General features: G+C 36.5%; 1 protein-coding gene across 2 annotated transcripts in view; it reads right to left on the reverse strand.

Annotated features, from left to right (window-relative positions):
• The window catches only part of PPP3CA (protein phosphatase 3 catalytic subunit alpha), a 323,280-nt gene that overhangs the window by 166,370 nt on the left and 133,316 nt on the right, over window positions 1-23,594 (reverse strand). For both annotated transcript variants that reach the window (XM_003829946.6, XM_003829947.6), the window contains exon 2: window positions 5,823-6,023. In XM_003829946.6, the coding sequence (XP_003829994.1) occupies window positions 5,823-6,023 (201 nt within the window). The remainder of the gene's footprint in view (window positions 1-5,822; window positions 6,024-23,594) is intronic.

The following is a 23,594-nucleotide window of genomic DNA, read 5'->3' on the forward strand; positions in this document are numbered from 1 at the left end:
AACATCTACAATTTTTTCCTTAAAGTACCTAAGAAAATATTCCTTCCTTATCTGGAGGCATTTCAGTATTACCTGAAACACCACTTCTCTTAAAGCCACCATAGTCTTGATTTTAATATATTTTAGCCTTCTCCAAAAGAATTAGAGCATTATGATTGCCAGTGATTGTTTTCAAATTTTAAGAATAATAATTCTGGGGATGTTTACCTTCCTGTGAAAACAACTGGCATTGCTTTACCAAAGGTGCTTAAATATGTCATTATTTGTGAAAAGTACCAATTCGTGAGAACATAAAAGGGATGTTAAAAGGGATATGTATACTGCGTCTTAAAGTAAAACAGTTATTCATGTAACCATGACGTAATTGTAATGACTGTCAAATGTTTCCCATAGATAGCGCTACATGTTTATTGATGTTAATAGAGTATTACTGATTCGTACACACAAATACTGAAGTACTATGGTTCAGCTATTCTTAATAGAATACTGTATTCATTACCACTCAGCTCACTGATACCTGATTTTGAGCCCCTGGCTTAAATTTTTTGTTTGATACACTGTTCCAGTAGCAACTTTCTATAGTAAACTCCCCAAGAGCTTGTAAAGAAAAGAACTATGAATGTTTTTTTCTGGGAAAAACTACACACATAAACTCTATGTCCCAAATATGCCAAGCATTCTGTTTCATCCTGCCTGCTTGTATTATAGAAACACACTTTTTATTTAAAATATAATAAATTATAATCAACAGTCAAAATAATTTATTTCTTCTACTTCTTGAGGACCCTTCGCATCAGTATTCTTTGTATGTTTTCTTCAGTAATGAGCAGGAAAACATTCTAGTCACGGGAACAAAAGCCCAAGACTTTAACCCTACAATGCAGAAGTAGAATAGTGTAGTATAATAGCTAAGCATAGGATATGTATATAAATGCCTGTTTAAGGCAAGGACTTCAGCTTACCTGCTACGAGACTTCAGTTTAAGTTCTTAAACCAATGAATCTCACAGTGTGGTCCCAGATCAAGAGCATCATCATTATCTGGGAACTCAGATACTCACATTCTCAGGCCCTACTCCAGACCTACTAAATCAGAAACTCTGGAGGCAGAACTCAGCAATCTGTAGTTTGTGAAGCCCTACAGGTGATTCTGATCTATGGTCAAATTTGGAAACACTGACTCCACCTGTCTCCCTTTTCACATTTGTAAAAAGCGTTTCCAAGAACAACCTTGCAAGACCAGAGGTGAACAGATCAAAGGACTTTGGCTCTCATGCAGTCACCTTTTATAATATAATCACTTTTTTAACCAAGGGCTGAAATTAAGGAGTATATGGACATCAAAATGATGTGTGGCTGCCACAGGCTGGGACTGAAATGTGATGACTTGCCAGCAGTGGGCTGGGTACCAAAATAGGTCTCTGGCTGCAGGACAGGCCCTAAAGATTTGGCCACTAAAATCACAAGTGGGCAAAATGCCCCAGACAAAATATTTTATCTCCATATAAACTAAGGCCACATTGCTTCATAGTGACAAATGACAGTATGAGGAGAATAAACACTGATCTTTTAGGTCCCAGAAGACACCGGATTCCTATCCCTGCTTAACTCTCCTCAGAGTGCAGGCAAGGGGAATTCTCCTAATTGACGTCAGCTGCTGTAAGGGAAGGACTGCCATGACCTTAAACTTGGCCACCAGTCCTCTCTCACATCCAGGAACAAAGCCAGAGGGTTCTCCTGGCAACTGCCTGACATGCTAAATGGCAGGCCCAGGCACTGAGGGAATCCTTTGCTGCCCCAGGGACAAATCCCCCACTGCAGGAAACAGACAAACCAGAGAGATTAGCAGTTTGCCCAGCTGATGCTGGCCTATCCCCTCTGCCCAGAGAGCAGAACATGAGTTCTAAATCATTCTATTCAAAAAACCTAAGCTCCCAGTCTGCTTTTGCATTACAAATGAGTGGAATGTTCTCTGCTAAGTGAAAGGAAAACAGGAAAATATGAGAACTTCAGGGAGAAATGTAAATTGGATCCCTGCACAAATCATCTTACCGTTTTCAAGAAGACTTTAAGAGATATTAACGTTTTAAATACAAACTAATCAGATGTTTTAAAATCAACTTGAACACTCATTTTATAAAAGGTCTTCTAATAAAAATAGGATTAAATCCCCCTACCCTGCCATGGCTTCCTTGAACAAGTATGAAAGTTTCCTAATCACCCCACTCTTAAGAATTCCTCCCCACCTCTTCCTACTCATCTCATCCAGGACACTATTCCAGCCACAAACATGATTATGTAACTCTCCTGCTCAAAGATCCCCTCAACCCCCATTCCCTATAGAATGGTATCAGAGTAAGTGCTGGTTATAGAGATTAATATTTAACCCTGGCCTTCCAGCCTCAGTCTCACCCTCCCATCTCCACCCCACCTCTCATACCCTTCTGAAACCCTGCCTTCTCACAGCAAACCTCAAAGAACATGACTAGCCACTTTACAAAAAATACCAGTGGCTTCCATGTGCTGTTATCTCTGCTCACATCATCCTTCCCCATCTTTTTCACATAGTACAATTTTACTTATCATACATGATACAATTCAGATATCATGTAATCTGTCAATACTTTCTTGGCTCTCTGCATTCCTTTTGCTGAGTTCTCACACCAGTTTTTAGGTACCTCCATTACAGTTCTTAAAAAACTTATAGTAATTATCTCTTTATGTGTCTGACTCCCTTACCTAGACCTTGGATATTCTATGTCTCATATGTTTTATCATCCATAGCCATAACTTTCAATAAGTTCTCAATGCATATTCACAACAGGTAGGACCCCAGCTATTTAATAGTTTCTTTTACTCAAAGATGAAATGTAATAATCAATGAGCACTGTCAAGGAAAAACTCATTTAGAAGATAGGAACACATTTTGGTTTTAAATTAGCTATATCCACTTGGATACTTCCTAATTTGCTTGAATGCACCTAGGTTATATCCTTTAATTTAGTCAACAATTTAATGTACTTATGCTTGGTTAGATATCTGTTTCCATTTTTTCCTGTTATATTCTGAGCCCTTGGAGGGCAAAGACCAGGTCTTATTCACATGTATGTGATATATACCACCTGTACCAGGTAAATGTATAATAAACATTTCATTAAATTGGATTACCAAAATGTGTTGCCTCACTGATTTGGGGCCACAGTTTTTCAACGTTCCATTTGTGTGTTTGCAAGAACACAAAGATAAGTTCAACTACATTTTTTGGAAAAAAAATGTCAAAGAGGAAAAATACTTTTCTTTACAAAATGTCTGCAACACAGAAATAGTCTTCAAATTAAAAATCTGAAACAACTACCAGTCTAGTCAGCCATGTTAGCTGAAAAAAACAAAACAAAACAGAACTGGCCTCATGGCTCCCTTGTCTGGATAAACTTCATCTCTACTCCTATGAAGATGGTTTGCTCACCTATCTAAATCCACACGCTAAATCCGCTTTGTGAGGGCAAGTCCACACTCCTTTACTCCCTCTCCAGACGGACAGATGCAGGGAGTCAGGGGACTAGGCGGCTTCCTGGTCCTTCTGACTTCTCCAAAATAAAACATAATGAATTTTTAGGGGAAAAAAATCCTAAATGAACCCAAACCTTTCATTGCCTTATGAACACTTGAAGAGAAAGTCTTTGTTCATTTTAACTTTAAAAAAATGCTAAAGGAATGAAGGAATATCTAGATTTCCAATAACAAGGACATTAATTCCTCAGTTTTTCTTAAATGGGGGCAAACCATGGCAAATGTTAGTACAACTCTTCTCTAAACATCTGAGACTGAAACATTTTTATTAATAAAAAGTAGGAGGGAAGAACTAGAGGAAAATATGGTAGTGGCTTTTTAATTATAAAATATTGATCACTTCTTTTGAGAGTTTACATATCTACTACACTTAATTCTGAATTCCACAAAAGAAGTTATCAGTCAGTAACTTACAGAGTAAGTCTCTGGCTTGACTTACTCACCACTGGTCCAATATTGGGTTAATGCTCCTCGAGCCAATTCCTCCTCTACCTGACCCTAAACATAGTTAATATTTATGAATTACAAATAAGAAAAAATAGCATTGCCAGACAAAATGTAAATAATGTCAATCTCTCTAGAATGGGAATCATTCAAGATATTTTGATAAAGAAAGGTGTAGTCTGATACTCAAAAGAGCTTATCTCTTTCTTAACAGTCAAATTCAAATACTCATTTGAAGACCAATAATTTTAAAAGAAATTAGCAATCACTAGTATATATGAAATACTTTTAGATGCCCCCTTTATATCAAAAAGAACACTATTCTATGTCTATACCAAAATAATATTTAAGAGGAAAATATTTTTAGCTTCTTCAAAAATGAAAACCTGCAAATTAAGCAAACTCCATAAAGAGTAGATCCAAAGTCTCTGGTATTAGAAGCTGTATACTATACAATTTGTTTTTCTTTTTTTGAGATGGAGTCTCACTCTGTCACCCAGGCTGGAGTGCAGTGGCAGTCTCAGCTCACTGCAACCTCTGCCTCCTGGGTTCAAGAGATTCTCCTGCCTCAACCATCGAAGTAGCTGGGATTATAGGTGCCCACTAGCACACCCAGCTAATTTTTGTATTTTTAGTAGAGATGGAATTTTACTATGTTGGCCAGGCTGGTCTCAAACTCCTGATCTCAAGTAATCCACCTACCTCGGCCTCCCAAAGTGCTGGGATTATAAGAGTAAGCCACCGCGTCCAGCCCATACAAAATTTTTTGACAATATTTAATTTTTATGGCCTAAGAGAAGCATACTTACACAAAATATGTATCTGACCATAAGAAGTAACAAAACAAAAACACGAAAAATTAAAAAAAAAAAAAAAAGGCCGGGAGTGGTGGCTTATGCCTGTAATCCCAGCACTTTGGGAGGCTGAGGCGGGCAGATCACCTGAGGTCAGGAGTTCAAGACCAGCCTGGCCAATGTGGTGAAACACCATCTCTACAAAAACAGAAAAATTAGCCAGGCATGATGGCACCTATAATCCCAGCTACTCAGGAGGCGGAGGCAGGAGAATTGCTTGAACCCAGGAGGTGGAGGATGCAGTGAGCCGAGATTGCACCATTACACTCCAGCCTGGTGACAAGAGCGAAACATCATCTCAAAAAAAAAAAAAAAAAAAAAAGATATTTTGTACGGACAAAATGCTATGGGCAAAAGAGAAAAAAAATGTGTCCTTCTTCCGAAAGTTCAGTGCTTCTCAAACTTTAATGTGCATCAGAATCACACAGAGGGCTGGATAAGACACAGATTGTTGGGTCTCACCCCAGGTAATGTGATTCAGTAGGCTGGAGTGGGGCCTAAGAATGCATATTTTAACAAGTTTCAAATGGTGATGATGATGACACTATCAGTCTGGGGATCACACTTTGAAAACCACTGTTTTAACTTATACCCTTACTCAACCATTGTGGAAGTCTCGGGATACTTTGTCTAATCTTTCCCAATGAATATCCTGTGTGCCACTTAGTATTTCTACTTACAAACAATATCACATCTTAAAGTATCACTTCAGAAATCATCACCATCTCTAAGCTGCATTCCACTTTTTAGAGCATTGCAATCTTACAGATATTTAACACATGAAAATATGTGTATATATGTATAATATACTTACTACTCTAATGTATAGATTCAACAGTAAAAGATTATGATGGGTAAGGTATTTGAAGACTCACTGGTAACTAGGACTTTTGATTTCATGCTATAAACAACAAAATGTGTATACAAGTGGGCAACCTCCCTCCTCAGGACTTACCAGTGACTGGCGCATCAATATCCAGCAAATTTTTTTCCTGTCGAAGAATTGATGCACCCTCTGTTATTATTCTCAATGCAACACTCTCTTCCAGCCTTCCCTCCTTCATAAGATGCGCCTTTAAGATATCCACACGAGGTTTTCCATCATTATCAAACACTTCTTTTGCTGTAAGCCGGTGACTTGGAGGAAATGGAACAGCTGAAAGAAAAAAGGTCTAATTATTACATTAGCCAAAACTCAACAACAAACAATGCAATAATAACCACCAAATATCCATCCTAATCACAAACCAACTAATATAATATTTTTAGGGTGGCTGAATTAAAATATGATCAAGGGCTATCTATCAAAAATTAAGAACTGCATCCTTCCTTTGATTCTAGATATAATGTGATTGCTTAAACAAAATTGATAGTTCTTGTTCATCCAGTACTATCTCTTGCATCTATAATATCCTGATTAAGTTAAAAAGAAAAGGAATGAAAATTTCAGTTCAACAATAATCAACTCTGTGAAAGAAAATAGTTCCTATACATCCAACCATAACCAACTTGTGCAAAGATGGGTCTCCACTAGAAAACAGGCTCCTCTACTGGGATTAGAGGAGTGGGAAAAGGTCTACCCAACCAGATTTGCTGCTCTAACTAGAGTCACATCTGAGATAACTAATCTACTCACTGTATAAGAAAACAGCAGGAATCTGAAAGCAAAAAGGCAAAAGTGCACTGACTACTGATAAGGAAATCAGGATTTGCAGGTGAGTGTGTATGCTCTCACTGAAGGGACCTCCTTAAAAGTGAAAGATCAGGATGTCAGGGACGAGATACAGGTATTTTTTTAAATGACACAGTGACAAAGTCCAATTATTGCTCAGGCTTGGAAGCAATCATTCTCTCTTCCACTCACCCGCATCTTCTTAACAGCAAGAAGCTCTCTTGTAGCTAATGCCTTCCTCTACATTTGTGAGTACATTCATTCACTCATTCCGCCAGAGGACATTCACTAAACTCCTCTAGCTTGCCCTGCATCCAAAGGTCTATGGTCAGAGATGGTACCACAAAGGTTAAATTTGCAATAAATGGCCAATAAGCCATTTAAAAACTCATTATTTCTCTGTTTCACATGATGGTTCATTCACTGGACAACTAGAAGTATCTGGCAAGCAGCATAAACATCATCCCATGTATCTTTCATGTGCCGTGTGCATTATGAAACAGACATACAGCATCTCCACTGCATGACTCCTCTCTCAGGAGAAGCACTTGATGTTAACGGAATAAACTTGGCCCTCTCCCTTCCTAAAAGTGTATCTCAAAGAAGCAAGACTTACAGGAGACCTATGCCAAAAAATTGTGTTAATCTAATGGCATAGATTTGTAATCCCGAGTTAAATTATAACTAAGAGAAAAGAAAAACTGGGAAATGAACCTGTACAGATGGATGCAAGCATGATTTTCTGGACAATCCAGCCACATCTATTTCACTATGCTGTCATATTGAAGCAGTCTTGGCAGATTTGGTGGCTGAGCAGGAGGCTTTTGTGGTCAGACAAACCTGGGTGCGAACCTTGCACTCTGCACACTCACCAGCTTATGACCTTGAGCAGGTTAAATAACCTTCTTTGGCTCCAGTTACCTCACCTGTGAAGTGAGGATTACATCTATCTGAGGATTGTTATACTAACTAGAGTAAATAGTAACAGCAGTAGCTAATATTTATAGAGTATTTATTTTATGCCAGGCATCGTTTAGGTAATAAAATCAGAAACAACAATAAAACTGTAAGATGAGTAAGGCATACATACATGTGTTTATATATAAACTTATTTAGCCCCCATAACATTACTGTGCAGGAGAAACCTGAGGCTCAAAAATATTAAGCACCTTGCCCAAGATAATTATCTAGTGATTTATGTGTATAACTCGGTGAGTTTAAACCCCAGCAGTCTGATGCCAGAATACCTGTAACAAATAAACTACATTACTTCCCAGAAAGTACTCGATAGGGCTTAGTAAGTAAAAATGATTAATAAATCACTTGTACCCTAAAACTTAAAGTATAATAAAAAAAAAAAAGAAAATACTGTTTGTTAAAAAAAAAAAAAGAAAAAAAAATAAATAAATCACTTCTTAGAATTGAAATTCTAATACTGAGAGATATTTATTTCTCACAAATACTCCTTTTATTTTCCAAAAGTTATTTTGAGTAGCTTACAGTACAATAGATACATAATACAAAAACAAAAGACAAAATGTATAATGCCAAAGAATAGTAAATAATAAAAGAAATCTGAAGATTAAACAAGGAGGGGAGAAAAAGAGGAAATTAGGTCATTAAATTTGAGGCATTTGGGGGTTATTCTATTTTTTTTCCTCTGCTCTCCCTGCTTTTCCTCGCTTGACTGATAGAGTATGCTTGTTAGGAAAACATGTAGATGTTTTTCAACAGCCACATTTCTTTATGCAGGTCTTTATGTATGTTTTGAGATTAGAAATTATCTTACCTGGCAACTCCCCAAAATTCCCCAGGCTGTAGACCATGAGTCAAGATATGGGCTGGGGGCTAGAAAGGGGTAAACTTCAAAAGGATGCTTGTGGTAAGGGCAAGAGCTGAATTTTTAAAAAATGATTTTCCAAGATGTTTTAGGCAACAGTGAAGGTTTAAGTGGCTCTGCATAACTGTCAGGCAAGAATCACAGGAGCACAGAAGGGAAGGAGGCTAATATATTGTCAGGCAGATAAAAGCAGTGGGTCTCTGCCACACGTGCACTTGCTGGCCTGATTAAACTTAAGATAGATCACAGAATTAAATCTGAAAGTGCCAAAGCATTTACGAAGGTGAGAGGCAACAGGAGAGCACCCCAGGGAGTGCCTCACCTTCATGAATTAGTCTTTCTCCAAGTCCCTAGACTCCATCCAAGGCCAAGATCACTGCAATAACAGATGCTCCACCCTCCACTGCAGATCTTTTACCTTCCAGTAATTGCTAATCCTAAGGTAACTGGCTAAGGTAAAGACACCTGCTCTGAGATATTGGCGCTGGTTCCAAATAAACAGGGGGGACAAAGGAAAGGAAAAAGGCCAATCAGAGGGCTCTATTTCCAATTGGATGGAAGGGATCCTGATGAGACGGGGCCCTTTACCAGTTAAACAGATGGCAAAGCCTGCAGGGAACCAAGATGAGCAGTAATGATGCCAAAGACTGAACACAGAGATGCCGCCAGCCAGTGAAAAGTTTTCTAGGACAAAAAATAACACTGGGCTAATATTTGTGTATTTGTGCACCTTTTGGCTTCATAAAAAGCATACCAGCCTTACAAAGGTCACATTTATTTGCTTTCTCTATTCACCTAGAATCCTACATGAAGACCTGTGCCAAATACTGAGCAAAAACTATTTAGACCAAAGAATCCAATCAGCTTGGAAAACATTTATTTAATTCATTGTGAAAGTTGCTACACTTAATACAACAAAATTGGATTTCCCCTTCCTTCCTTTGCTTTGAGTCTTACAACAAGTTGCTTTCATTGATACATGAGCAGGCCAGGACTAGAGAAATTACATTTGTGCACATTAGTAAAAATTCAGAAATAGCTGTTGATATTTGGGCTGGCTCTTTCCAAAACAATTTTTTTTGTAACTGCCTGTAAGCACAGAATATAGTGCTAAGACTTCTTAGAAGCATCCTAAAAATAGATAGAAACCTTCTCAGCTTTCTCTACTTCACAATTCCCACTCAATGCCACTTTTTTCCTCAAATTAATAAAACAGCAAAGTAGATAAAATCTGGGACATGTAAGTCCTTGACTGACTCCTAACAGAAAACATCACAGAAGGCTTTAAAGGCAAACAACATATTGAGCTAGGATTATGTTCTCATGTCATTGACTGTGGAAATCCGGCAGACACTGATTTTCAAGGGTCAATGGCATGAAATTGTTTCTTTTTCTATCTGCTGTTTCCAGCAGAGAGTTTATCTATATGATACGGAGAAAGGTTACTAGTCTACCTATGAACCAAACTCATATGCTTCCCATATTGGCATCTATATAACTATTATTAAAGCTGTTGTCAGTTATACATTTACCAGAGAGAAATACATTTCAAGTCACAAAAACCCTGCAGCCAGAGTAATCCTAGCCCTCATTCTGGCTGACTATGGGAACTACATCTCAGAAAGATCCAGGGATCACTTTCTGAGTTTGAGGGTAGGTTAATTTTAGACCACAAACATGTGTTCAGTAGCATAAGTGATCCACTATCACTCTGGGATAGTTCCAGGTATCTAGGATTTCTGCTTCTCAAATCTGAGTCACTTAAGCCACTACTGAAGGGATTCCACTATTTAATAGGAAACATCTGAGGGTCATTGCCATGGTGACACCTTGACTGGAAGATGGTCAGTGAAAATACTAGTGGGATATGTAACTTTTTAAAATACTGTATCAAGCCTTCTAAATCCAGTCAATTTGCAAAGACATTGCATCTGTCATGATTGAATCACTGGTGTGGAGACTGTTTGAGGGAAAGAATTAAAATGGCATTTTCTGTGCCTTTACTTATATGGTATCAATCAGTGGATCTCAATCTGGACTTCACATTCATGTAACCTGGGATGTATAAAAATATGCCAATGAATATTTTTAAGTATCAGAAACAGGCTACCTACTGCCTCACCTCTTCCTGGAGTAGTCCTATAAATGCTGACAAAAAAGATTCAAGAGAATATTTAGCCTAGTAATCTTTTGAGCCTGTATTTTCCTCCTTTTTTTCCCCCCTCAAACAAAATTATGCCAGGAAACATAAGTATATCCGAAGGAGAAAGGGATTAAAGCAGTGTGCCTCCTTTCTCCTCGATGATGGCTGCTAAGGAGTGCTTACACAATCCTGGTGCTTTCTGGAGCAAAACTAGAAAACTCCCAATCAAGACTGACCCTCTCATACTAAATAAAAGGAAGTGAAGTCCAGAGAGAGGATGAGTGAATCATCCAACGTCAAGGGATTAGTCACTAGCTAGCCAAACTAACACTAAGGTCTCCTGATTTCGATTCCAGCACTTTACCCTCTATATTTACAAAATATTGTACTGACTAGTCACATATGGCTTTTGACTACTCAAAAAATAGCTACTCCAAACTGAGGTATGCTGCAAATCCACAGTTAGCACTGTATTTAGAAGACTTGATACAGTATTTTAAAAAGTTAAATATAACATTCATATTTTAATATTGATTTTATGTTGAAATAATAATATTTAGAACATATTGGGCTAAATAAAATTTGTTACTAAAATTAATTCCAACTATTTCTTTTTACTTTTAAAAAATATGTCTACTAGAACATTTAAAATTGCTTATCTAGCTTTCTTTTACTGGACAGTCGTATTCTAGACCCTGCATCCTTCTAAGTAAATGAGAACAAGGTGAGTGGAAATTAAATTTCTTAGCCTTTCTTCTTTCCCAACTTTGGTTTAATTTCTACAAAACCTCAACCTATTTCAAAACTGGTTGCACACTGAGAATTGCTTTTTTAAAAGATGATGCCCATGCCCTATGTCTAGAGATTCTGATTTAACTGGTTTAGGGTAGGGCCAGGGCATTGGCCTATTTTTACCTAATCCCAGGTTACACAAATATGAATTCCAGATTGAGATCCACTGATCCATACCATAAGTAAACGCATACAAAATGCTGGGCACTTTAATTTTCCCTCTTAACAAGCTCCACACCAGTCAATCAACCACAACAGATGCAATGTCTTTGCAAGTCCAGACACATTTATTTCATCCCTCTCTGTAATCAGGACGTGTACAGGAACAGCTCTTGTCCCATATTTCATGTGGCTACTGTGTGAACAAGGACTGTCAAAGATACTTATGTCAGCACATGTTAAGAGAACAGCTTAAGCATATCACATGTCAGACACAGCTTAAAACACTTTCTGGCCTGACCTCCTTAGATTGGAACACCATCTATTCCCTTGTGGACATTTGTGTATGTCACAGTCCACCATGCTAATCAAACTATATCAATTAATCAATCAACCAGCAGCACCTATTAGGCACCAACTATGCACTGTATCCCATGCTACGCAGTGAGAGGAGCAGGAAGAAATGGGCCACAGATAACAAACATAAGCCAACCCCAGCTCTGAAGAGCTTACCAGGTGGTATAATTATTAGTTTTTGCTTGAGATAGTTGGCAAAGTGTTAAACTGCAAAACTAAAGAACAAGTTTAAAGATGATGAGAAAAATATATATAAGTAGTAAGAAAAAATTGTGTCTCTCTATCCTAAGGTTATGTCTGAATTCTTGGAAACTCTTTGATCCAGTTGCAGATTTCTCTTGTTTAAAGTATATTATAAATATTTAATTTTTTAGATGACTCCAGGAGATGAAGTTCTGTTTTTAACTTACGATAAGTAGAATATGTCTATTGTAAAACATATGCCAGTTGAAGTATAAAAAGTAGCTCCACCACCAAAATACGTGAATTCTGATTCTACTTCTGAACAAAGAGTAAAGAGATATGTAAGTACTAAGGAGTTTTCACTGAATTTTATTTGGGTTCTAATATTGAGCAATTAGGTTTAACTTATATTCTCCTAGATTAAAAAAAAGTATATCAGTATGGGGGATATGTGTTTATTTATGCACAGAATGGATATTCTGGATGCAAAGATACACAAAACATGCTGTCTGGGAGAGAGAGCTAAAAATTAACCACAGCTAGCCCCTAAGAAGAACTGTAAGAACATATTTATTAGGGTTCTACTTACGCTACTCCTTCAGACACTCATCACTTGCGTGTTTGAAAGTCTTTCACTTTTATTATAGATATTAATTCCCTTCAAATAAAAATACATATGGCCATCTCAAGTGTGGTTAAATATTAGACTTGTAAACAGAAATATCCAGTTACAATTAAAATTTTTAAAAATGATTTTTTCAAAGATCTATAAATAAAAACACAACTTAGTAATTTACTGGTTTTTTTCCTGCTGCTATGATGACTTCTTCTATCCTTGTCAGAAACCTCCTTACTCACCTCCTCTAAATACTACTATACCAGTCCTGAGCCTTCATATGTATTCAGTTGTTAGATACAGTATGTGTCTTGATCATTTTGCTAGCAGATTGAATACCTCATTTGAATGCTCACTGAATGTTCACATAAAAATATAGCAAAATAGTATCTTACATAACATACCAATGTGTTAAAGGGCATTATGGTACTCAAAGCACTTACTGAAATAAGCATTCTTCTTTTTTCTCAGGCTTACAGAATATATATTATACCCAGGACTTTTTGAGATTAAATCTGAAATGTGCTACAAGCAATTATTTAATAAAGATCAGACTAATTAAATGAATTATTCCTCAGCCGGGTGTGGTGGCTCACGCTGGTAATCTCAACACTTTGCGAGGCCGAGGTGGGCGGATCACGAGGTCAAGAGATCGAGACCATCCTGGCCAATATGGTAAAACCCTGTCTCTACTGAAAATACAAAAATTAGCTGGGTGTGGTGGCACATGCCTGTAGTCCCAGCTACTCAGGAGGCTAAGGCAGGAGAACCACCTGAACCCGGGCGGCGGAGGTTGCAGTGAGCCGAGTTCACACCACAGCACTCCAGCCTGGGCGACAGAGCAAGACTCCATCTCAAAAAAACAAACAAACAAACAAAATTATTCTTCAACTATAAGGTATTAATAATTAATTAGAGAAAATAAGTACCTGAGCAGGACAGAGCTTCTTTTATTATCTGAATTTCAAAATAGTTTTTAAATGTTTATGCATATATATTTAAATATACTTATTTATGTATATCTATTCTTTATCCTTCCCATGTACAGATTTTCTCATGCTCCTTCCACCACATATTCTTGAGTCTAAGGACTCAAGGACACAGAAATGAGTGACAGTCCACAACTTCCTCTGCATGCAGTCTTGAGAAGTTCTATCACAACACTACTTTAATTTTTGATATTTTGGTTACTTCATTACAATTGCAAATGGCTTATATAATGAATTATGTAATAATGATTCAACATTGAAGATTATTTGAAAAAAGTTATTTTAATGGTTTCAAAATATTTCAGCATTATTGATAAGTTTAAATAAAAGCTGATTTTTAAAAATTTATTATTAATTTTTTAGACAGGGTCTCCCTCTATTGCCCATGCTGGAGGGCAGTGGTGTAAACACAGCTCACTGCAGCCTCAACCTCCTGAGCTCAAGCAATCCTCCCACCTCAGTCAACCTACTGAGCTCAACCAATCCTCCCACCTCAGTCTCCTGAGTAGCTGGGACCACAGGTGCATGCCACCACACCTGACTAATTTTTTAATGTTTTGTAGAGATAAGGTCTCATTATGTTACCTAGGCTTGTCTTAAACTCCTAGGCTCAAGCAATCCTCCTGCCTTAGCCTCCCAAAGTGCTGGGATTATTGGCATGAGCCACCACACCTGGCCCTGATTTTTTTAATGTTGTTCAAAATTTAAAAGTTATACACACAAGTAGGCCGGGCTCAGTGGCTCACGCCTGTAATCCCAGCACTTTGGGAGGCCCAGGCGGGCGGATCACGAGGTCAAGAGATCAAGACCATCCTGGCTAACACGGTGAAACCCCATCTCTACTAAAAATACAAAAAATTAGCTGGGCGTGGTGGCGGGCGCCTGTAGTCCCAGCTACTCTGGAGGCTGAGGCAGGAGAATGGCGCAAACCCGGGAAGCGGAGCATGTAGTGAGCCCAGATGGCACCACTGCACTCCAGCCTGGGTGACAGAGCAGGACTCCATTTCGAAAAAAAAAAAAGTTATACACACAAGTCCAGTGATTGACACATGGACAATGCCAATCACAAATTATTGCATACATGGGCATGATAAAAGCAAAATTATATTTACTGATTTTGAAATATATGCTATCGAATGTTTAGATTAAACAGAATTATAAATATTAAATGTCTTAATTTATATGTTTAAGTCAAATACTTAAAAAATTTAAATATATAATTGAAGAATTGTTTTATACGAGTTTACTCTACAATGTTTTTATAAATTTCTTTAAAAATATATATATATTCAGGTACACCATGAGGTACCCCAACTATCTTGGATCTCCATACTAGATGAAATTATTACAACAATATTTTCAGCAAATGATATTTATACTAATCCCCAGAATAGCAAACTAAAGAAATGCATGAAATTCTCCTCACTGGGATGAATTTAAAGAGAGAGGCTTTTTATTTATACATTTATTTTTTGGCCTTGAACATTTACTCTCTTCTCCAGAGAAAAATGCCATAGGAGAATAAGAAAATCAAGAAACAAACAAGAATAGATACTTTAAGACTAGATGAATTTATTTCTCAAGTGAGCCAGTCCCCTTAAACATGATAATTATTCCTTAGAAATGAGGAGTACCCAGGGATTCTGAAACTTTATTTAATCCAGGTACATTTTTAAAAATTTATTTATTTATTTATAATTAAGCTCTGGGGTACATGAATCCAGGTACATTTTACCACTCAGAAATCCTCAACTCAACAGCCTAAGTAAGACATGAAATATAAGGAAGGACTTTAGCTATTGAGTTGAACTACTCGACAGAAGTTCTTTAATCACTATAAATTTTAGAAACCTTTGTATTAATAAACCTTACAAAACATAGTACTTGCCTTCTTAGTCCTCAATCCTAAACTGGTAAGTTGATAGGAAAAAAAAATCTATTCCCACACATAACTTGTTCCTTTTACCTTCTTCATTCAACTCTATGGGCCAACACATTTTCCATGCCCACATGCCCACCTACCATCCCCATCCTCTGTGGTTAAAACACCTATAGGCATCAAAATCATTTTATTTAATGAATTGACTTTCTCTTCTTTCAAAGGGTCTTAATAAAATGGCAAACATATGTCCCAAATGATACAAAATAATGTAAGTCTTAAGTGACAATTTAAGAATGTTAACCATTTTTGCATGTAAAAGGTGATCCATTAAAAAATAATAAATCCAGCATACAGCATCCTGTATCTGTGACCACAGTGAAGCAAAGATTGAAATATTTTGCCTGACAGTCACCCTCCAGAGAGCCAAGGGCAGGAGCTAAATTCCCAGGTTTGCATATAATTCCCACCTGCTCTGGCTCAATATGCCCTACTCGGGTAGGCTCTAGAGCAGGTTGCAGCAAAACATCAGGCCCTCTGGGTCTTTCCACGTTTCAGTAATGCTTACACTGTTTGCTTCCTTCTGATGACCAGACCTGTTCTCATCCACAGTCTGCGGTTCACCATTTCTAAGAACCACTTACTCATCTGAATAACACAGAAGCATGCAGGAAGTTCCAATTCTCTGCACCTCTAATGTTCACTCCCCAAATCATAATCTTCACACATCTATTTAAAAATTGGAATGTCTTAATGACTACCACCTACAATAATATTCTCTCAAACTTCATTTTCAATTGTTTCATTGATCTTTAAAGTGAACTTGTCAATTTTGGTTTAAAAATCAAACATGCATTTTTTAATCCAGCAAATGGAAAATGAACAATTTTATAATAAAGCTACAACAAACTGCATTCCTTTCCTCAAAAAAGAACCACTCCTGGGAGATAATTTGCATCCATACGTAAGGTAAATTTTGTGCATAAAAGAAACTTTCAAGTAATTAAGGAAAGAGATTGCTGGAATTATAATGCCAGTTGCAAATTTACAGGTAACATCAAATCTCACTCCAACCAATGAGTCAATCAATGATCACTACTCAAAAAACAGAATAATTAAGTACAAGGATTAACAATCAAGTCCCATTGAGTGTCTAGTCCAGTACTCTGGCATTTGATATGTGTTGTTGAGTCAATGTAAGAAAGGATTGTCTTTTCCCCATCTCACTCACAATTTATTTAATACTTCTGTGGTACTAGAAGCAGTCTAAGAAGACAGAATAGAAAATAAAATGCCTTGTTCAGATCTAAAAGTATGTAATTATAAAAATGATAGTCAATAGCCAAAACAACAGAACACTGAAACCTTCAGTTAGTAAATGTAAATGTCTTTTAAGTAGCCATTAGAATAAAGGTACCATGGATGCCACATGGTGTGGGGGAAGCTGGCGGCCCACATCAAAGAGTAGACAGACAGATGTGATCAAAAGTGAGCAACAGATAGAAAACTGAAAAGGGACAAGAAAAAAAAAATTGCAAACATTTTGAAAAACTAAATGATTTTCATCGCATATGTGAATGCATGGTCACAAATAAATCTGTTGTTATTTATGATGCAAAATTAGCCCTGTAACAATAAAAATAATGTTACATCAGTACAGCAGTGCCCCACTGCTAACATCCTAAAACACTATCACATGGGATTTCAGAAAGTTCAAATATTTCCTTTAAAGGAACATTTTCCTAGCTTATAAGAATGCTATTAATATACATTTATTGAAGTATGATTCAATTAAAACGATATTTTTAATTGCTAAACTTGCAATATCCAAGACTTAATAGACTAAACACTTTCTCAGCAACTCAAGAGTCAGAAGTAGTTCAGGGGGACAAAGGCCTCCTTTTCCCTTCTTTTTAATGTCTGCATGACAGGCTACCAGTCAAAGTGAATCCAAATCTTACCAGTAGACACAAATGAAAACTTTATTGAGAAATACAGCTGTTAAGAGTAGCTAAAAACTAGGCTGGGCACAGTGGCAAATACCTGTAATCCCAGCACTAGGAGGCCGAAGTGGGCAGATCACTTGAGGTCAGGAGTTCAAGACCAGCCTGGCCAACATGGTGAAACACCATCTCTACCAAAAATACAAAAGCAGCCAGGCATGCTGGCAGGCGCCTGTAATCCCAGCTACTTGGGAGGCTGAGGCAGGAGAATCACTTGCACCTGGGAGGCAGAGGTTGCAGTGAGCCGAGATCACACCACTGCAATCCAGGCTGGTGACAGAGCGAGACTCCGTCTAAACAAAAAAGAAAAAAAAAAAGAGTAGCTAATAACTAGAGTATCTAACTCACCCTAAGCACATATATAATGGCAAGCAGAATAATGTTAATTCCCATGATATATGACTTTGGTTCCCCAAAGCATCCAAAAAGCTTCAGTTCCATAAGTTTTTCACTATCCAGATTGAACACACTCATTTAGGCATGATGGGCAGTCATTTAGGCAGCACTGTAAGTGCCTTCATTCAAGTTTCATATATGGAAGTCACAACTAGCAGACTAGAAATACACTATTTTTTATTATCACATAATTTAAAATCACTCACTGGCTTAAAATTCTAACTCAAGAAATAATCATGATTAAATGTAGAACTACTAACAGGTTAATATAAATGTAAGATATAGGATATGTTAAGTGAAAAGTAATCACACACACAGACACACACACACAATCAGATGATATAAGTGTGTGCTACTCGAACAATGGAGTTCTATTTTGTTTTGAAGTCCCTTGATACATGATAATACTCCATTTATTCAGAGCTTTGGTTCCCATTGTTCTCAACAACCACAGTGCAGTTCCACACCTAGAGCAATGGTGAGAAACCTCACCACAAAATCCATGTCCTTTATTCCACAGGAGGGGAATGGAGCCATTCTTAGCACACTAAATACAAAGGGATGCTGGCATGGCATAATTGAGTGTGCATATATTCAGTTCTATATTTCACGATAGTCCTAAGGAACATCAGGGGATATCCGTGATGGTATACATTCCACATTTCACAAATATCTTTTATTACAGATTACTAGACAATACTCTCTGTTACAAAGAAAGAGAAAGGTGTAATACAATTTCAATATACTCTCTTTAAACAGAATTTTAAATAATTTTAAAAGATACATGTCTTATGTGATTTCAGTGAAATATATCATTTCTTGTTTATGGCATATAATTGAAGGTTTATATACACTGTCAGTTCTTTTTTGGAATATAATTCAAATCAGTAGAAGGTTCTCATTCCCAAAAGAGTGAATTCAGTAATTCATAATGAAACAAAATATTCTTTGATTTGCTAATACTCTTTATATCGGGTTTATTTTCTTAAATGATATGTAGGGTACATGCATTCATTACATATCGGAGGAAGAAAAATCTCACATTCTACTCATTACATAAATGGAAACTATGTAAAAGCAACTTTCCTTTATAAAGACAAAGGCAGAAAATATAGAAACTTCTACAATTGCTTTTCTGATATTCTTATTCTTCAAAACAAACTGTTCAATAGCTCATGACTTTTGAGAATATTTATATTTGTAATTATTAGAAAGAAATAATTTATACTTCCATAATAGAGATTTTAACAGTCCAAAATGCAATAAAATTTCAAGAATAATCAAAGAAATAAGGAGAAAATAAACAATTTTTTATGATTTGAGGAATATAAATTTGAGTTCAACTAACCAAACTGCCAAGTTACATTGCATTTTTTTAAAGCAAAATCCTGAATAGCATGTGAGTTTTACTAGAGCAATTTCCCAAAGGTATTGGCAATACTTATTCCCTACATAGCCAAGGGGGACCCAATTATTACTGTCACACCAAATGATAAACAAAACAAACAATAATCAGTCACCCAACCTCTTCTGAACTCTCTTACCACTAGACTGTAATTACCCTGGGGATCGCCATGCTCAAGAAAGAAAAAAGTATGTCCTAGAAGCAAAGACAAAATTTTGGATCAGAATCACGACAAGAAGCCATTTAAAGTACAATTTTGAATGTAAGATTGATGTATTTTATTTATGCACATAATTTTCCTATTCCAGATGCTACTATACAAATAAGAAGTGTATATGAATAGACATAGAATGATGTGGATCACTGTAAAGATAGCCTATGTACTGGCCACAAGGTCTACCATCACTTTTGTACTCAAGAAACAAAAAAAGAAAAATACAGAAAATGTCACTGCAATAATTAGGGATATGTTAAGTAAGTCACCAAGAGCCCACCAAAATTAGATTTTGTTAGTGACTGATGAACAGGTATCTAAAGAAAGTGAAATATTTTTAAATATTATTAAAAGAAAACACATAGAACACAAAACAAATACAAAGTAAAGAAAAATTACAGAACTTCAGAAAACTAGTTATTACAAAAAAGGAAAAGCAAAGCTGAGTAAAGCATCGAATAAAGGGTTTAGGAGATTGTTGAAATTTCATCGCAATTTTATGTGTTGCACAAATTTCTGAGAAGAAAGGCCAAATTTAATAGATTCTCAAAAGAGTCTGTGACCCAAAGAGGCTAAGGTCCACTCCACCAAGCTTTCCTCACCATTACCGTAGTAACCATCTAGTCTGGTTCCTCAGTTACCCCGTCCGGATTATTATGATAATGACCAGACTATTTCTCCAAGTTCCCAGTTATCTCACCTTAATCCACCTGATCCTCAAACTCTATGGTCTGGCTATAACCAATTACTCAGTACCCCAAGTATTCCAGGGAATTTCAAACATTTCTTCAAGCTTTTCAGAGACAGTAAGGTGAAGGAGTTAAAAGTATGAACTCAGAAGCCAGACTGCCTAGGTAAACCGTACCATCTTGAGCACATTATTTAATTGTTCTATGCTATAGCTGAAGATTAAACAAACTAATATTTGTAAAGTGCTTGGACCACTGAAGATTAAACAAACTAATATTTGTAAGGTGCTTGGCCCATTACTGGCACAACACAAACTTCATAAGTATTCCTTATGATTAACAACTACCTTGTTTTACCTCCTTGGCCACACATCCTAATCATCCCTATTCAAATAGCACAACTTCTCAAAACACACAAAGCCTGCTCTCCATCCAAATTCACCACAACCTTGGTACTAAATACTTCATAAAAATATTTTTTGATTACCAAAATACAGCATTCTTTAGTTTGTTTTGTGTTTATTTCTTTGTCTTTAAAACATAAAACATTCGCTGCCAGTATTAATTTTTACTCTTACAAGGAGGCCTACAAATCATTAGACAAGTTCTCTGCGAAGTTCAAAAAAAGTTTACACATCTGTAGTTATGTTCTTAAATATCATCCAATTTCATGTTCTAATTTTCTAGTTGAAGAAACAGGCTCAAAGAGAGTAAGAGTAGTAATTACAATAACAATGAAATGATAAAATGTTAAGTAAATATATACATATAAATTGTTTAGAACAGTATCTGAGATGTAGTCAATTCTTACGCAGATTTACTTCACTGAATTTTCACAACAGTCTTGTGATTTGGGTACTGTTATTCTACTTTTTATATTCCAAAACCCAGGCACAAAGAAATGAAATGACTTTGCCAAGATCGCACAGCAAATAAGCAGGGGAAGCCAGGGCTCACATCAGGCCCCTGCTTTGGGGCTGTGCTTTTAACCCTTGCTATCCCCTCCCTGTAGATAAGTGACTCATCCAATGATCCAAAGGTAATTAAGGGAAGAACCCAAAGTACACATCCAGTTCTCCAGATTTCCCTGAATCATGCTCTTTACTTTTGAGTTCATTATTCCCTACCCAGAGAGATGGGCATAGAAAGCATTAAAAAAAATTTGTCTAGTGATTTACTGGTATATGATTCACATCTCACCACATAATTTTCTAAATGCAATAATGTTTATTCTGCATGCACAGTTTGCTCCTTGAATATCTTATCTGGCTCTTCTGCCTGCTTAATTTAATTGCTCCCAGCCTTAAAAGAGACCAAAATGTTACAAGGAACAACTGGTTCAGTATTCAGCTTGTAAAAGGTACATATTTTTTGTTTTAATTTAATTTTTGATGAGTTGATCCAGAGATAAATGAGTCCCTCAAAGTTATTTCCACGTATGAACACTGAGCTTGGGTTCTTCTACACAAAATAAATACTTCCCATCAACGCTAGCTGTTCCCTCTCAGACTGGCCTGTGATTTTGTTTAAAATGTGCCTCACCTGCCTTTACTCTTTAAAAAGCATGTTAGTTAACCTGCTGCTGAGAATTTCCAGCAACACAGAGCAGAAACTGAGCTCTACATGCAACAAACTGTCATGGTTATTAGTTTTGATTTATCTAATTGCCTATCTTCACATAATAGCCTTAATAGCTGTGTGTCCTTGAGAAAATTTTTAAGAAACCAGTTTCATCACCTGTAGAATGGAGACAGTAAGTAATACCTACTAAAGAAGCTACTGAAAGGATTAAATGAGACCACACTTACAAAAGTGCTTTGTGCAATACTGGTGTGAAGTATGAATTCAAATTTGTTTAACTTATATATTCTTAATTATTTGTCATTATTCTATTTCAGTGAATTCCCACAGGATTTCTTTTATTCGACATGCCTGCATTTTGGGGTATACTTGAAAACTCTCATTTGGCATATATATCACAAAAGCCCTAAGTATTAAGTAAATGCTTATACCATCTAATTGGTCTAACAGGATGGAACTTATCTGGCAACTGACAAAGATAGCCTCAACAGCGAGACCATGTCCTTTGCAGGAACATGGTTTGAGTTGGAAGCCATTATCCTCAGCAAACTAACACAGGAACAGAAAACCAAATAGGCCATATTCTCATTTATAAAGTAGGAACTGAATGATGACAACACATGGATAAATGTGCGGGAACAACACACACTGGGGCTTGTCAAGGAGGGTGTTGGGGGAGGGAGAGCATCAGGAAGAATAGCTAATGGACCCTGGGCTTAATACCTAGGTGATGGGATGATCTGTGCAGCAAACCACCATGGCACACGTTTACCTATGTAACAAACCTACGCATCCTGCACATGTACCCCTAAATTTAAAAGTTGAAGGGGGGAAAAAAAGAACAAAAAAGACGGCCTAAAGGTGGTTGTCTAAACAAGAATTTTATTCATTATCATGGGCAAATAGGAGAATTTTATTATGAGTATAATGTGTCTTTAGTGGAAGGCTCAAAGCAGCAATTAAACTACTGGGCTTTTCCAAGAATATTTATGTATACGGCAGTATTTCCCAACTATAATTCTGGTTTAATAGATGTTTTATTAAAAAAAAAATCTGGGTGGGCAGGAGCTCCAAAACATCTATGTTATAAACGGTTAAATTTATTTATTTATGGCAAGTTTTCTTAGCGATCTGAATAATCTATATGTCTGGTTGGTATCTCAGAGGATGATCAATCATGCCTCATTTCCCAACATTTTTCCTATAAAACTCAGTCCTCCTGACACATCTTAAAGTATGTCTTCAGAAAGTACACTATAAACAAATAGCTAATCATTTTGACAAATTGAGTTAGTTCATGCAAACATGAATGTTCTATAATAGATACCATCAGTAAAACTAGCCAGAAATTTTAATCAAAGTCATAAATATGATAGTTTTTTTAAGGAAAGGACATACTATACTTGTTCATCAGTTTGAAAAAAGTTAAAAAGTTTCTTATTCCTGATTTCTATTAAGTCATATGTGCACCATACTATGAAACAGTGTATGACCATGCAATAAAAGTTAATATCCTTTAACCTATAATGCACACAGTGTTTTCTTAATAGTATGTGACTGCAGTCGTATAATACTGGTTTAAGTCAAATATGATTTGAAGATTACTAAATGGTATTAGGTATCTTCAAACCAATGATGGATAAGCAAATTCCCAATATTTAATTTCAGTATAAAACTGATCTAGCGGTCTTAATTTGGCTGCTCTACAGGGCATAAGAAAAGTTATCATTTGGAACAAAGAGCTCTTTTATGAATATGAGGTTTTCAACTTAAAAAAACCCAACAACCATAAGACACTATCCACATATG

This window comes from Pan paniscus, chromosome 3, assembly GCF_029289425.2.
Source record: "Pan paniscus chromosome 3, NHGRI_mPanPan1-v2.0_pri, whole genome shotgun sequence".
Taxonomy (NCBI): domain Eukaryota; kingdom Metazoa; phylum Chordata; class Mammalia; order Primates; family Hominidae; genus Pan; species Pan paniscus.